Raw genomic sequence first — 14,215 nt, 5'->3', positions numbered from 1 at the left:
GTTTGTTAACACACTGAACAAACTTCCCAAAGCTTTAGAAATATGATAGGTGTGGAGTGTAGCCTAAAAGACTGGTTGCCTAAAGGAGCAGTCTTTGTACATCCCTTCTCCTGGTAGTGGTCCCTGCTGGCTTCCCTCCCAGGCAGTTCCGTAAGGATGCTGTGACCCCCAGGAGGCTGCATCTCCAGTGATGCACTGGCACTGCAGCCACCACATCTCCTAACCCCAGCCACCACTATGGGAGCGCCCCCCACCCCACTCCCAGAGAGCTTCCTCCTGGAATATTAACCCTTTGGGTGGGTGTGAATCCTCTTGTTGCTTTGCTGTGTGTGATAAAGAATGGACCCACACTGCTGATGAACACAACAGAGGGAAATCTGCCTCCTGTGTCCCTTCTAGTCTTAATCCCGGCAGTGCTGTCACCTCCAGTTTTGCGCCACACTTGCTGTGGCATAAACTAGGAGAAGCAGAAAATCCCGTTTAAGTTCAAACTTCATTTCTGAAGATCAAAACCAACAGAACTCAGGAGCCTGCAGGCTTTTGAAAACCCCAGCAGATAATGCCTTGGTCTTTCAGGAACCAAAACACTCTTAGAAATCCCTCACTAAACAACTTGTCTAGATTACACAGGCAATGTGGTCAGGCAGAGCACTGAGCTTTTGTCCTGGGGGTAACTTGCTGGCCACAGGGCCCTCCTGTCACTCTGCAAAAGCCTTTGTGCCCCCATCCTTCCCTAAGGAAAGAAGCCATAGGCAGTCCTGCAGCTCAGGCACATGCTTGTCTTTACACACCCTCAATAACTTTTGTATTCACTGGCCTATTTATTTTAGTTACAGTTGTCAGGTGTAGATGCCTCCGATGTATATATTTGTGAGAGTCAGAGGTCAGACAAAGAGCTGACTCTTTCCGTGTCCCACCTGAGGGATAAAACACTTTATTACACACAGAGAACCAGAGAAGGTTTAAAAGCAGGATTTAGTGAGTCTGCTAATCACAGAACTATTTTTTTTGGTTGTTTACTTCTTTCCTATCTCGGTCACAGAAGATAATTCAGATTTATAATCTTATATTGCTCTTCAAAGCATGTGTGTGTTTATCATATCGTGACGTTTCAGTGGCCTTCTTTACAACACCGGACAGGGAAAGCAGAGAGATTTCCTTTGCTGAATTCAAAACCAATGGCAGTTTCGATTTTGCACTTAAAAAACCAAGATGTAACAACTCTTATTTTGCAAACCCAGCTCTTAATTATGCTCTGTCTACCTCAGAGTGCATGGACTACATTCAAACAAACAGAAATAAGACTTCCCTGGTGCACTGCCATTAAAATGTCAGTGAATTAATTTGTGCAAACACTTTAAAACATGGGGTAGCTTGACAGTAAAATAAAAGCATCATTTTATAAAGCATACTGCTATATGTAACAAAGCTTTTAGTAAAATGGAGTGCTATTTAAACACACCAGACCTTATCCTTAACCACATTGAGATGTTTCATATCAGCCTGGCAGCATAAATATACCTTTGAAGAGTGTAAACTGAAAATCCATCAAGTTTAACATATCAAGATGGTGTGTAAAGGCAAACATTTAAATTAGAAACAATCTCATATTGATTTCTAATATCTGCTTCTCCCATGGCGTACACTTTGTCACATGGGGCAGGTACGCTCTGTCATTCTTTGTGTACTTATGTACACAATTAGCAGATCACATCAAACACTCGCATGCTTGAAATTTGAAAGTTTAATTAAAACCCAAGATTGCTATGTAATGGGTATGCATGAGCTCTGGTTGTCCAGATAACAGGATTAGGTCTATCTTATTAGCTGTGGTACCTCAACTAATTCAGTGAACACTAGTCCATCTTCCCTACATGTTCTTCATCTTTCATGTGGAAGTCACTGGACAAGAATTAGCTCAGCCTAGCTCTTCCAGCAAGACTTTTATTTTCTCTCTGTTCACTGGTATGGACAATCAAAATATTGCATATGTCTGAAAATTTTATTCAGGATTCTTGTTGCAGAAAAACAATTTGAAAACACAAAGATTCTCTCTTGAGAATCTCAGCTTGGCTTTTGCTATTGCAAAAGCCAAGCTGAGTGAAGGAGATCAGAGAGGGGAACTAGTTAGCTCTAAGTAGACATGGTCAGCCCCTGAAAATTTAATGTTATGCTCAAAAATTGGGTGCAAATGAAACGAATTGAGTGGGAATGGTGTTTTTCATTAAGTGTTCCACAAAGGAAAGTATTATCTCTGCAGTTAAATGAATTTTAATGGAGTCTGTGCTACTGTTGGAATATTGTAAAGGCTTCAGAAGTGGATAGAGTTGGAAACCACTGGCTCAGAAAAATGATAATGAAGGAGAAAGACTTTCACATCTAAACCATCACCTCTAGCCTGTTTCTTTATGGGTGCACAAAGCTCTTCAGCCTCCCTTGTCTATTTGTGACTTCTGAAACCATGAAAACGTGCTGCACCCACAAAGTAGAGCAGATGCAGGTCAGACAGGAGACCCAAAGTCCCAAGACAAGAATAAGTACACTAGGAATTTTGTTTATTTATTCTGTGGAATAGGAGATGAGACTTGAGATGTTTCACTGAAAAAGAAACACATGGCTTGTGTCTGACAGGCCTATGTGAAATGAATAGTGGGCCTAAGTCTGCCCCTTGCATTGGGAACCATGAGGTCTGTCCTGGTCGCAGAAGCTGACACCACAGTCAGCATTTATAGGTGAGCTTGTGCAAAGGTCAGAACCTCGTGGTCACAGAGCTGAACTTCTCCCAAAAGCTGTGTGTTAGCTTTCCTGAGGCATCACAGAGGGAAAAATGTATCTGGGGCTCTGTTTGAATCTGAATTCTGGGCTGAAACGCTGGCTTTTAGCCTCAAGAGAGTACTTCTGAGAAACACAGATAGTGGGAGAAAATAAAAAACACTTTCAGGAACTCAGAACTGTATAGAAGAATCTGGCTGAAGTTCAAAGAGTGCTAAAGGCAGTAAGTTTTAGTATGTTTTGGTAAGGATATTGTACCTTTGTGTGAAGAAAAGACTAGTGCCTTCAGCCAGAGCTGCCCTGCCACAGGCAGTGGAGTCCCTGAGAGCTTCTCTCCATGCTTCCCACCAAACGTTGTCCTCTGCCACCACACCAGGTGTGACGCTTTATGGTGACTTCCTACAGACTGTGTGGGTAACTAATGCTCCTCAGTGGCCTAAACAGAGGGATTTAGAGCAACACTTTCAAAAGCACTTAAGTGACTGTAAGGCCTAGGGACTATGGTATTCCCACCACCCAAATGCTGGTACTTTCTCTAGATGGCTAAGTAGGGGTTGTCCTCCATAAGCTTCCTTTAAGGAGCATTTTTCAGAGTAATAGTGTAAGCTGGATGTTGCAAAGCCACCTGGCGTGGAGAGTCTGTAAAAGTGAACTAGTAGGGGTACCTCCCTCTCTCCTCACACAACAAACAAAACCAGGTTAGGCTCTGATGTCCCATTTGGAGAGAGGCTTTTAAAATCTTATCTGGGATGACTTATTTCTAGAAGGAACATTAACCATTCTCTATTGCCTGGAGAATAACTCCTTTATCAGCCAAGGACTGAAAGCTCAGGTTTGTCTCTCTGATCGCAGCAGGAGGCTGTTGTTGCAAGGACATTTCTCCCCTCCGTGGCACCGGTGAAGGCAGCTCCTCCTCCCAACCCTTCCTCCAGCCTTGCCCCATTGTGGCCCCAGCAGAGACCAGGGAAAAGTTCCATACTGCAGTGGGATAACTGATGGGGCAAAAGGCAGGATGGAAGTTAGATAAGCTGGAAAGGGACAACCTGGACTGATGCAGCCTGAGAGAAGTCCTCAGGATTGCTTGGCAGTTTTATTCATCTCTCCAGCTCTAGAGTGAAGGAAGATTCAGAAGTCTTTCTTCTGTCATTTAGTGGCTCTGTACAGAGCACATGCTTGGCAGAGGCCAATGAGACAGTTAAAGTGACTTTTCTGTGTGCCACTGAATACCTGCATGGTTCTCAGGATGTCATTTTTCCAAAGATATCAATATGGGCCTTCAGTCATTCGTAGGAGTTTTATACTGTCTTTCAGCGGGCCGAAAAGTGAGCCCATACTGAGTGCTCTTCAAAAATCCCATCCAAACCTCAGTAGTGTAAAACATGCAGAATAATTAATGGAATAAAATCTTGTTGCAGAATCTTAACCTAAACCCAGTACAATAAAAAGTTACCATAGACTCACCATCCTCAGCATAGCTGCCTGCCCTTGAGCAAGGGGCAGGGAGGGGGCAGCACTGACAAAATAGGCAAGGTCTCCCTGAGAAAAGGCAGCTCTCCAGATACTACCTTTCCTCATGCAAGTGTCAGGCTCTGCCCCAGTTTTGCTGCTGGGAAATGCTCAGGACCTGCTACTGGCTCCCATGTGTTCAGGCTGTGTCTTAGGGGATGGTTTTCTCCCTCTAAGCCTCCTGAGATGGGGACTGGTATGGGCCTTCTCCAGCAAGGGTGCAATTACACCACAGATTTGTAGTGACCTGATTACTTATAACCACTAAATAAGCAAATGAGATTTATCAAGGTAATATTAATGCCTCTTCCATTACTGAGTATCTGACAAAGAATGGCACCCATCTTAGAAAAATATTAATCTTTCCCTCCTACAGTGTGGAATACACTTTTTCTGGAACATTGAACCATGAGTTTTTCAGGTTTGTAACCCATTAAATATCTCCCTCCCTTTCCCTGTAACAGACTCTTTTTGTGCCTTGCAGAGAAACACAGTACCAAATACAATAAATAAATAATTAGTTTATGGTGTTGATTCATTGAAAAGAACATATTAAGGCAAATGTAATAGTAAGGAAAAGATAAGTCTTGTATTCACACAGATTAACCTCTTGACATTGGCAGCCTGAACCTTCTTCCAAGTCTTAGCACTTTGTGACGGCAGGCTTTGAGCCAAGGAAAGCCCGCTGACTTTAGAGGTGTAAAACTCTGACCTGAGTGTCTATCAGAAGGTGACATTTGCACCTCAGCTGCTCGGTAGCCACAGCAACAGTGAAAGATAAGGATGGAGTTGGACTGGAAGTGTTCAGAAGTTCTCTTCTTTTTTTGGCATCTTTTTTCAGCATCTTTTTTCAAGGGCCACGGCAAGACCAGTATTTAGTTTCTTAAGGTGTTTGCTGGATAAAGACAGGTGTCTTTATCCCTGTGTAAGGTGGAAAGGGAATGGTGCTGGTATGTGATTGCTTGGGTTATTGCTGTCAGAAAGCAGGGGGGTTTGCTATGCTCTTGTGACACCCTTGCACTTGGTGCTAGCAGAGGACGCCATGCTGCCTGGGGCTTAGGCAAGCACCCTGAGCAAACAGAGGTGAGGGCACAGGGCAGAGCAAGATGTCTGCTGGCTTTTTTGAATGTGTGTTCTCCTCATGACCTATGTATTTTATCTCTGTCTTCTTGATTTTTAGATGAAAATCTTTGACAAAAACAAAGATGGACGGCTGGACCTGAATGACCTGGCAAGGTAGGCTTTAAGAATACTGATGAGGTTTTTCAGATCCCAATGGCAGATCCAAGCAAGGTGATGATCTCCCTCTGGGGACATGCATTTGAATCCTACCTCCTTTCAAATTAAATCAGGTACTCTGATGTAGGTATCCCAGGTCTCTAACGCATGGTCCCCATCACAATAATCCGAGAACCTAGAGCCAGTGACAGTGAGCAATGTCAGAACCTATTTTTGCATCACCAACACACTCTGGCATGATCCATGCTACCTCTGCGATGCTCCTCAGGTGATGATGAAACAGCCAGTGGCACCATTTCTCCAAAAGAAGGATGGCAATCCCCTTCAGCAGGGTCACAGATGTGCATTTATTTCACATCATTGTGCGCAGCAGGGATTGCAAAGAATTTTTGCTGCTTGTTTGAGGAATAAAAGAGCCACTGCAAAGGAGTTTGCCAATGACAGCAAGAAAGGATTTGGAGAGCCAAGGTGAAGACACTTATGAATGAAGCTGGGGACTCAGTCGTGGGCCTCTGTCTCTTTTCTGTCCTTGATACCTCAGAGGCTTTTGTATGATTTTCACCTCATACAGATAGAGAGTATGTCTCCTCTGTAAATGTAAGTGCAGTGACCGGACAGGACTTTAAGTGCAGGTACAGTCTTAAAACACCAGTTTGGGGGATGAGAGGAGAGAGGTGCTGGTTTGCTACTGTTATTTTCTGCTTGGGATCACAACGAATGCCAACACAAGTAACTGCAGTGCATCTGGCAGTTCGCATTGAACATTGAATATATGAAGAAAAACAGGCAGAATGGAGAAAGGGGTTGCTCTTCCATTTTCCCCTTAAATATGGTTCCCTACTGCCCCCTTGCCCCGGAGCAGCTGAGGCTCCCCTCCGATCTGAGCAGATTTCTCTCACCCCAAACCCCTCTGTGTGCGGACACAGCTCAGCATGCCCAGTGTTGTGGGCTCTAAAAACCTCGGGGTTTGCAGAGCCGCTGGAGAGAGAAAAGCTTCTATCAGTGCGGAGGGGAAAGGAGAGAAATCTGGCCAGTCTTGGTGCACAGACCAGTATTACTTTGTCCTTTACTTTTACAACCGCCAATTCTCCCTCCAACAGAGAGTGATAAATTACTCTTTCCTTGAATGCAGCACAGCAATCCATTTACAAGGAATGATTGCCTGGTAGCTCTTGCTTCGGAGGCTGACAACCTCCATTGCACTGGACCACCAGAAATACTCTGGGAGAAGCAATAGTGCTAAGAAACACCTCTGCAGTGAACCAAAGGACACCCTCCATTCCCCATCAGACAGGGAAGGTGGGGTATGTGTTCCTGTAACAGTCTTCCATAAATAACCCTGCAGGCAATTTTCTTTTTTAAAGGCCTGTAATCTAAAATCTCTTTGCTTTATGAATCAGAAGAGTTTAGAATAGTTCATGTGCAGATGATAAAGCAGAAAGACTGTAATTTAAATCTCTCCATTCAGGATTCTGGCGCTCCAGGAAAATTTCCTTCTTCAGTTTAAAATGGATGTAAGTAGTGCTATTTTTTGATGCGTTGACCCCGCCTCTCTCTGCTAAGATAGCCTGGGCCCAAACTTGAATCTTTTTCTTTTTTCTTTTTCATTTGCTTGTCCTCTCCACAAGCAGGCTTGCAGCACGGAAGAAAGGAAGAGAGATTTTGAGAAGATATTTGCACACTACGACGTTGTGAGTCCTAGAGGCCATTCCCTTGTGGTCTGTGACACAGATTTAGCATACGCTGCTCAGACTTCTTCTTCCTGGTGGGTGCTGTGGGGGGTCACTCAGGAACTGCAGCTGTGCCCAAGCCCATGGGCCAGGGAGGCCAGGTGCCAGGCTGGAGGGTAAGGTGGGGACAGAGGGGTGCGATGGTCAGAGACCTCGTGACAAAAGATCTGTTTTGAGTTTCTCCATTGCCATGGCCAGTGCAGCTGCATTATCAGTATCTCCCTGCAGGAGACGCAAGGGATGTAGAGGACATGGTAGTTTTAGATCTTGCAGTCTCTGGCAGTTTGGGACCTGCATCACCACCACCTTGAAAAATAAAGCCCCTTCCAGTATTGAACCAAGGGTTATTTAGGGAGTCTGGTCCAGGGCAGACATGACCACCTAACTGCCTGTTAGAAATCAGCAATTCAGTCCACTTCTGACAGTCACACAACTCCTCAGGATGGTGGCCAGCAAGCCTCACAAAATGGTGGGAGACATTGCTCCTGTTTGAGGGGAAGAGATGGTTTGTAAAAAAGGGAGGGATCTTAGACATTAGATATTAGGAAGAAATTCTTCACTGTGAGGGTGGTGAGACACTGGATCAGGTTGCCCAGAGAGGTTGAGGCTGCCTCCTCCCTGGAAGTGTTCAAGACCAGGTTGGATGGGGCTTTGAGCAACCTGGTCTAGTGGAAGGTGTCCCTGCCCATGGAACTAGATGGACTTTAAGGTCCCTTCCAACCCAAAACCATTCTATGACTCTATGATCTTTATGCTATAAAGCTTGATGACCAGGTGGACTTGCTGACCATTGCAGTGTTTTTGACTCACTGGAGCATTTTGATGTTTATTTCATCTTTCAGAGTAAAACAGGAGCACTTGAAGGCCCAGAAGTAGATGGGTTTGTCAAAGACATGATGGAACTGGTCAAGGTAGCTTCATGGCTCTTTCTATTTGTTAATACCCTATATTTCTGAGACGAAGGTGCTTGGTTTGGAAAAGTTATGTAAATAGAGAGGCTACTAAGAACATGGAGTCAAATTTCACTTTGATCAGCAGCAGAAATGAATGTCACAGTCTCAGCATATACACTGCTGCATTTCACCATATCACAGAAATTCTGCCTGACATTAATATAGCTTCACTTAGCAACTCTATATAAGAAAGGTCCATTCTAGCTCATACTCTGAATTAGGCAGATGTTACCACATCAACTGTGTTAATGTGGACCAGTCATCAGAATTTCTTTCTTCTGTTTTCACTGTGGATGTGGTCCTCACCAGAATGACCTCATAGTTCATCAGTTCAGCACAGCAATACACTTGAAAATTACTTGAGGTCTATCTCCAATCAAGAATACCGTACTCAGTGTGTCACTTCAGTTTCTTGTGAACAGCAGACTCCATCTGCATTGGATTACCTTGAGTATCCAGATGTAGTCCAAGATAGAGCTTTTGATCCAAATATATGTGGTATTTGGCTCCCTCTGAGCCTGAACTGTGGCATTTCCACATGATGTGACCCAACACAGGGACACCTGTGCTCCCATGTCCATTTAGCAGAGAGCAGAGCCTGCAGCTGCGTGCTGAGGGCTGCATGTGTATGTTCTGGCCATGCGGCATGCAGGGAAGGTGTGGGGGCAGGCAGGAGGTTGGATTTGTGCTCTGTGCATGTGTGTACAAAGGAAGGAGGTTTGTACTTTCCCTAAGGGCCTTCATCAACGTCATCCTTGGGCACCACAAGCTGTGCATGTGAATTTGATCTCCTGAGAAAGTGGGAAGCAGAGGAAGTGGTACAGAATTAGGAGCATACAGAGATAGCCTGTAAAATGTGTCTTTAGCATTCATTTGATCCACTAAAGGTGTTTTAAAGTTGCTGACTAGCCTGTAAAATAGCCTGCTGACAGAAATTCCACATCTCTCCTCATGTAGCAGGTTTGAGAGAGGAAACTAGATGAAAGCACAAGTCCAGTAATGCAGTGATCTGTATTGCACACCTTTCTGCAGACTTTTATTTGATATGGATCAGATACTGATGGCCTTGACTAAGCACAAAAATCAAATTACATTTCCACAGTTACTCACAGCCCCATACTTCTGTTTTTGCAGGTCACCCTTTCCCCGTTCTCTGTTTGCTTCCTCATCGCATGTGAGCTGATGTGGGGTCACGCTGTTTAGTCACCCCTCCTTGGGTGGATTTCCCAGCCAATGCATGACCTGTTGCTTTGAAGGGCTGGGGAAATTCAGAGTCGTTTTCTCTCTCAACATTATTTTTCTCTTTTGCCTGTAGCCCAGCATTAGCGGGGTAGACCTGGACAAGTTCCGTCAGATCCTGCTCAACCACTGCGACGTGAACAAGGACGGGAAAATTCAGAAATCCGAACTGGCTTTGTGTCTCGGGCTTAAAATGAACCCGTAGCCAGGAGAGTGCTTGTGGTCGTGTTTCCCTTGTGAGATTTGCCTGCTTCTCCTCGTAGAAGTGTGTCCTCCATGCTGCTGTGATGGTGGCGGGGAGCTGGGACACCACACCACCGGCCTGGAGAGCAGCTGCATGAAGACATGGCATGGCAGAGTGGGATTCACATGGAAGGCTTCCCTGCTCTGATAGTCCCTTTGTGGTGTCTGCTCACTGCCGCCGCTTGTGGGTCCCCTTAGCAATGTCTCTGCCCACGAGCACACCAGCTGCTCAGCAAAGGGGTTGATGTTGTTCTCCTCCCCCCATGAAATGGTGCCCTGCCCATCCCCTAGGATAGGGACAAGCATCTCCTTAAAAATGCCAGTGCTCTCAGAGTGCAGCTACTAGGTGTTTCTGATGATTGCTTTATGTGAAGTCATTACTTTGGTGAGCGTCGTGCTTTGTTTGTGCATTTAAAATATTGGATGGATGACAGTGTATTTATGCAGAAATAAAAAATGGCAATTACAGAAGATCAGTAAGATTGGAGTTTATGTGTTATGTACAGAGAACCATCTGCCACAGACTGGCAGACCATGCATTGTAGCCATTTTATGTAAAACACATTAAAGAGCAAGAGGTTTTGTGATGCCTATCAGTCTTGCTTCCAACCCAAACCGAAATAATGTACAAGGCTTCCATAAACTGAAAAACTGCAAGGACAGAAGCCTAATAAACAAAGCTCTTAAGCACATGCTTGTTTTTTTAAATCTGTAAGAGTTAGTAAATACTCTTAACCTTTATTGAACTTAAAGCTTCCCATCACTCCCAGGCCATGACTGCGATCTTGGAGCCTAATGGCAGTAGCATTTGTGCCACATATTTCCCTATTCCAAAGGTTTTGACTGGATATTCAGAAAGTGCCACACCTACTATTATGCCCAAATAATCCTTTCTTCATTTCCAGAGAGAAAACTGCAGAGGAAGGGTTGTTGGCAAAACTCCTGCACATTTCAGCATTTATGTCTCCTACAGATGAGAGACTCAGATTTGACACTACGAAGTGTCTTTCTGGTTATGTTCTTTCAACAAGGTGGTACAATGAGACACTCCCTTTATACTTGGTTTTATAAAAATTAATCAGAAATTACCTTCATTCAACACGAATAGCGATGGAGATGTCAGTCAGTAAAGTGCTTAAGAACATACACAACTTCAGGGATGTGCTCATTTTGTATTTACATCAATTATAAGATCACAGACAGAACAAGTGCTAAGTGTATCACCAATCATCTTTCCATCATACCTCCAAAAGGATGAGACTTATCAGCCAAAATAATTATACTTTTAGGTACAGTCTTCTGTTTGTCTCTCTTCTTTCAGTCCTTATATCATTGTCATTGTTACTACTACTTTCTTAAACTACAGTTTCTATTACTTTGGACATGTGAGCAATTTCTGTACCATATACTTGTAGATATATAATCTTTATGCTATTTGTATTTTTCAGTTATAACAGGTCCATTCTGTTCTACACCTGTTTGACCCTATTCGTATCAGTAGAACTTTTTCTCATTTATTAAAGTATAAAGAATATCCTGCCTTGCCTCACCAAAAATACATCAACTTTTAACTTAAAATGAAAATAATCTTTTAAAGACTGTATACAACCACAGCTCTCATTTCAAGAATTATACAGCTCTTCATCTTTATTGAAATCTTATGCTTTTCACATCCTTTACAGCCAATAGTTTTTATTCAACAGACACTAAGCAGTAATTAATTTGATATGTCAGTATCACAATGTATTTTGCTTCTTTTGTACAAATCTGGGATTTTTCTTTTAATACTGAGTTTGCTGAAGCCTTCCTCTCTGCAAGTTCACACAAATAGTTTTATTAGTTTTAAAAAAGTGAGTGTGTAGCCTTCAGTAAGTGAGTTTACAAGAGCATTTTACAAAACATTGATAAAGAGTAATTGGAGATCATAGATTAAAAGTGTATATACAGAACTCAGAAGAGGTATTTTTATGTTTTTTAAAACCTTATTTAGTTTTGCATTCCCATGAGGATTTTTTTTGTGTCCCAAGCAGAGACTAGAGAGCAGGAAAACAGGCATGCATGCTGCCTTGCTTGCAGGGACCCTGAGGGAGAGACATATCCCAGTGGGACTCCAGCCCAAATGAACTGCAGTTCCCCTGTAAGCAAGACAAAATGTCAGGAGATGCAGGGGCATTTGAGCCAACGTTACAAAGGTCAGCAAGGGAATTATTAATGACCCATGGTCTTATAACCCTCTAGCCTCTAAAAGTCAATGTTATTGCAGGAGGCAGGCATTTTGAGACTTCCTGGGGAGAAGATGTGTTCCTTGCTTGTAGGGATTTATTTATTTTGTAATTATTATTTTCACTTCAATAATGAATGATCTGTAAGGCCCTTTGGACGCAGGCTGTGGTGAATTCATCCCTCTAAGATGCTAGATAGAGAGAGATACCCAATACATTTTGATAAAATGTAGCTATTTGCCATTTTGCAAATTTGAAGGATACTTTTACATGCAGTGTGGATTATCATAGGTACCAAAATATGAGATATTATTTCACATTTGAATGGTTACATGAAAATACATGTTTTACATTAATTATATGAAAACATCATGCCTATAAAACCAAAAGCATTTACACACCATGATGCCTTCTGTGCTGTAAATATATTGAAGATATGCAAGGAAGGCTTGGGGCTGTTCAGTCAGTGCATCCTCTGCCAACAAAATTCTGTGGGTATCACAATATTTAGGAGACTGCATCTTGGTAACTAGAATCTGAATGCAGAAAGTGAATGAAATTGTTTGCCAAGCTACTTTCCCTTGCTATTTTCATGTTTTTCTCTAGAAAACTGGGATTAAGGGATTCACAGTTTCCTACTTCTTCACAGTATGCAAATTTACTGAAATCAATTTTAACTGGTTTATATCATCATATTTAACAGGTATATTTCCAAAAGACATTTAGTCACCACTGGTGTAGTGGTCAATATGGACAGTGCTCCCAAATGTGTCATTTTAAGGTTGTTTTTTTTAATCCTTTCCTTGTTTAATTGGCAAACTGCTGGATCTGGAAACCAGTGTGTGAATTTCCTCAAAGCAAAGCTGTTCCTTTGCCTCCCTTTTCACTGTGAGTTATTGGAGATCATGCCCTGCACTCCTGTCATGCTCCCTGCTCATCTCGGCCCTTCTCATTTTTGGCACTTGACATCATTTTTCTCCGGATGACTTGTCATGACAACTTTGTTTGGCATATGCTGTCTCTGACAGCTTCAGTTGACTATGTAGAATTGATACCCATGAAAAATGAACATTTGTAGGGCATTTTAACTGAAATCCATCCCTCATTTAACTTCATTGGTTTCACTGGAAATGATATTACAGAGACACAATCTTTTCTTCCATCATTTTGAACCTCAACAAGCTGCTTGCTTATCCTGAGCCATCACCATGGAGATCTGCCACTGGAGACCCCCAATTTCCTGAGCAAGTCTCACAATGCCAAAGTGCTCACATGCCATCTTGTCCCTTGGTCTGTGCAATTTTTTCCCCAGAATAATGAACCTAAATGCACACAGTCTTGCCTCATTCCCCAGTCTGAACACACTCCAGGAATCTCACATCACTGGCACCCAAACTAGAACCAGATGAGATGCTTAGAAATTGTAACATTTAAGTTTCGTCAGTGCTTTATTTTCAGATTTTCAGTAAAATAATGTTCTCCCTTTGTTTTCACAATATTACTTTAACTAACATGGGTGAAGCTGCCTGCACATCTTACAAAAACATCTTTTTATTCCTACTGAAAGCTAAGAATTGAGCATCAGCCCAAAAGAAGGGCTCAGAGCATAGGAAACCAGCACAACATTTTGATTAATCTCCTTTTCTGTTTGCGTGGCAAGAGAATAGTGTCAATATTAATGAAAACAATTGTGACTAATGCAGCCAACAAGACTATCAGAGAATCATCTGTCACATTATAATAGGAACCCGTCATGAGAAACACCTTAATTACAGCTATTATCTCTTAAAATGGCTGGGTAACTCTTACATTAATCTGATTTGAAATAGAAAGTTGCCGTTATATAGTGAGATGTTAAATGGGGCTTTGCCATGTAATTACATGGGGTAAAGTAACTATGAAAGTCATTTTTGTATGAGGGCTACACTGACTGCTAAGAAAAGCTCTCATTTTCTGGCACCTGGATTTTCAGTAATTCCATGGAGAATTGTGTCTCACTTTAAGGAGCATTTGCACATGGGAAAAGGGGGAGAAAAGAGTGCCAGTTATGACCATTATGAGAGAAAATAAGGGAACCATCTGCCTAATGCCAAGAAACATCTACAGGGAGCTCCCACTGGGTCCCAGAGGTAAAACCATTTCCCTGCCCTCTCTTGCTTAGCTGGGAACCACCGATTTTCACAAGCTCATCCCACAGCAACATGTCCTGCTGCCCACCTGCCATACGCTCAGCCTTTATGCCAGCTTCAGGCATTGCCCGTCCTCTTGGATTTGTTCCTTCACATTTGCTGTTGCCCATAAAAAACACTCT

At 42.9% G+C, this 14,215-nt stretch overlaps 1 protein-coding gene across 1 annotated transcript in view; it reads left to right on the top strand.

Moving 5' to 3' along the window:
- Nucleotides 1-9,644, top strand: part of SCGN (secretagogin, EF-hand calcium binding protein) — a 28,501-nt gene extending 18,857 nt beyond the window's left edge. Inside the window, exons 7-11 of the mRNA XM_074893230.1 lie at nucleotides 5,459-5,514; nucleotides 6,986-7,031; nucleotides 7,149-7,208; nucleotides 8,090-8,158; nucleotides 9,516-9,644. Of these exons, the coding sequence (XP_074749331.1) occupies nucleotides 5,459-5,514; nucleotides 6,986-7,031; nucleotides 7,149-7,208; nucleotides 8,090-8,158; nucleotides 9,516-9,644 (360 nt within the window). The remainder of the gene's footprint in view (nucleotides 1-5,458; nucleotides 5,515-6,985; nucleotides 7,032-7,148; nucleotides 7,209-8,089; nucleotides 8,159-9,515) is intronic.
- Nucleotides 9,645-14,215: the final 4,571 nt, after the last annotated feature.

This window comes from Strix uralensis, chromosome 1 (genome assembly GCF_047716275.1).
Source record: "Strix uralensis isolate ZFMK-TIS-50842 chromosome 1, bStrUra1, whole genome shotgun sequence".
In the NCBI taxonomy this organism is placed as follows: domain Eukaryota; kingdom Metazoa; phylum Chordata; class Aves; order Strigiformes; family Strigidae; genus Strix; species Strix uralensis.
This window is presented reverse-complemented; position numbering and strand designations above follow the sequence as displayed.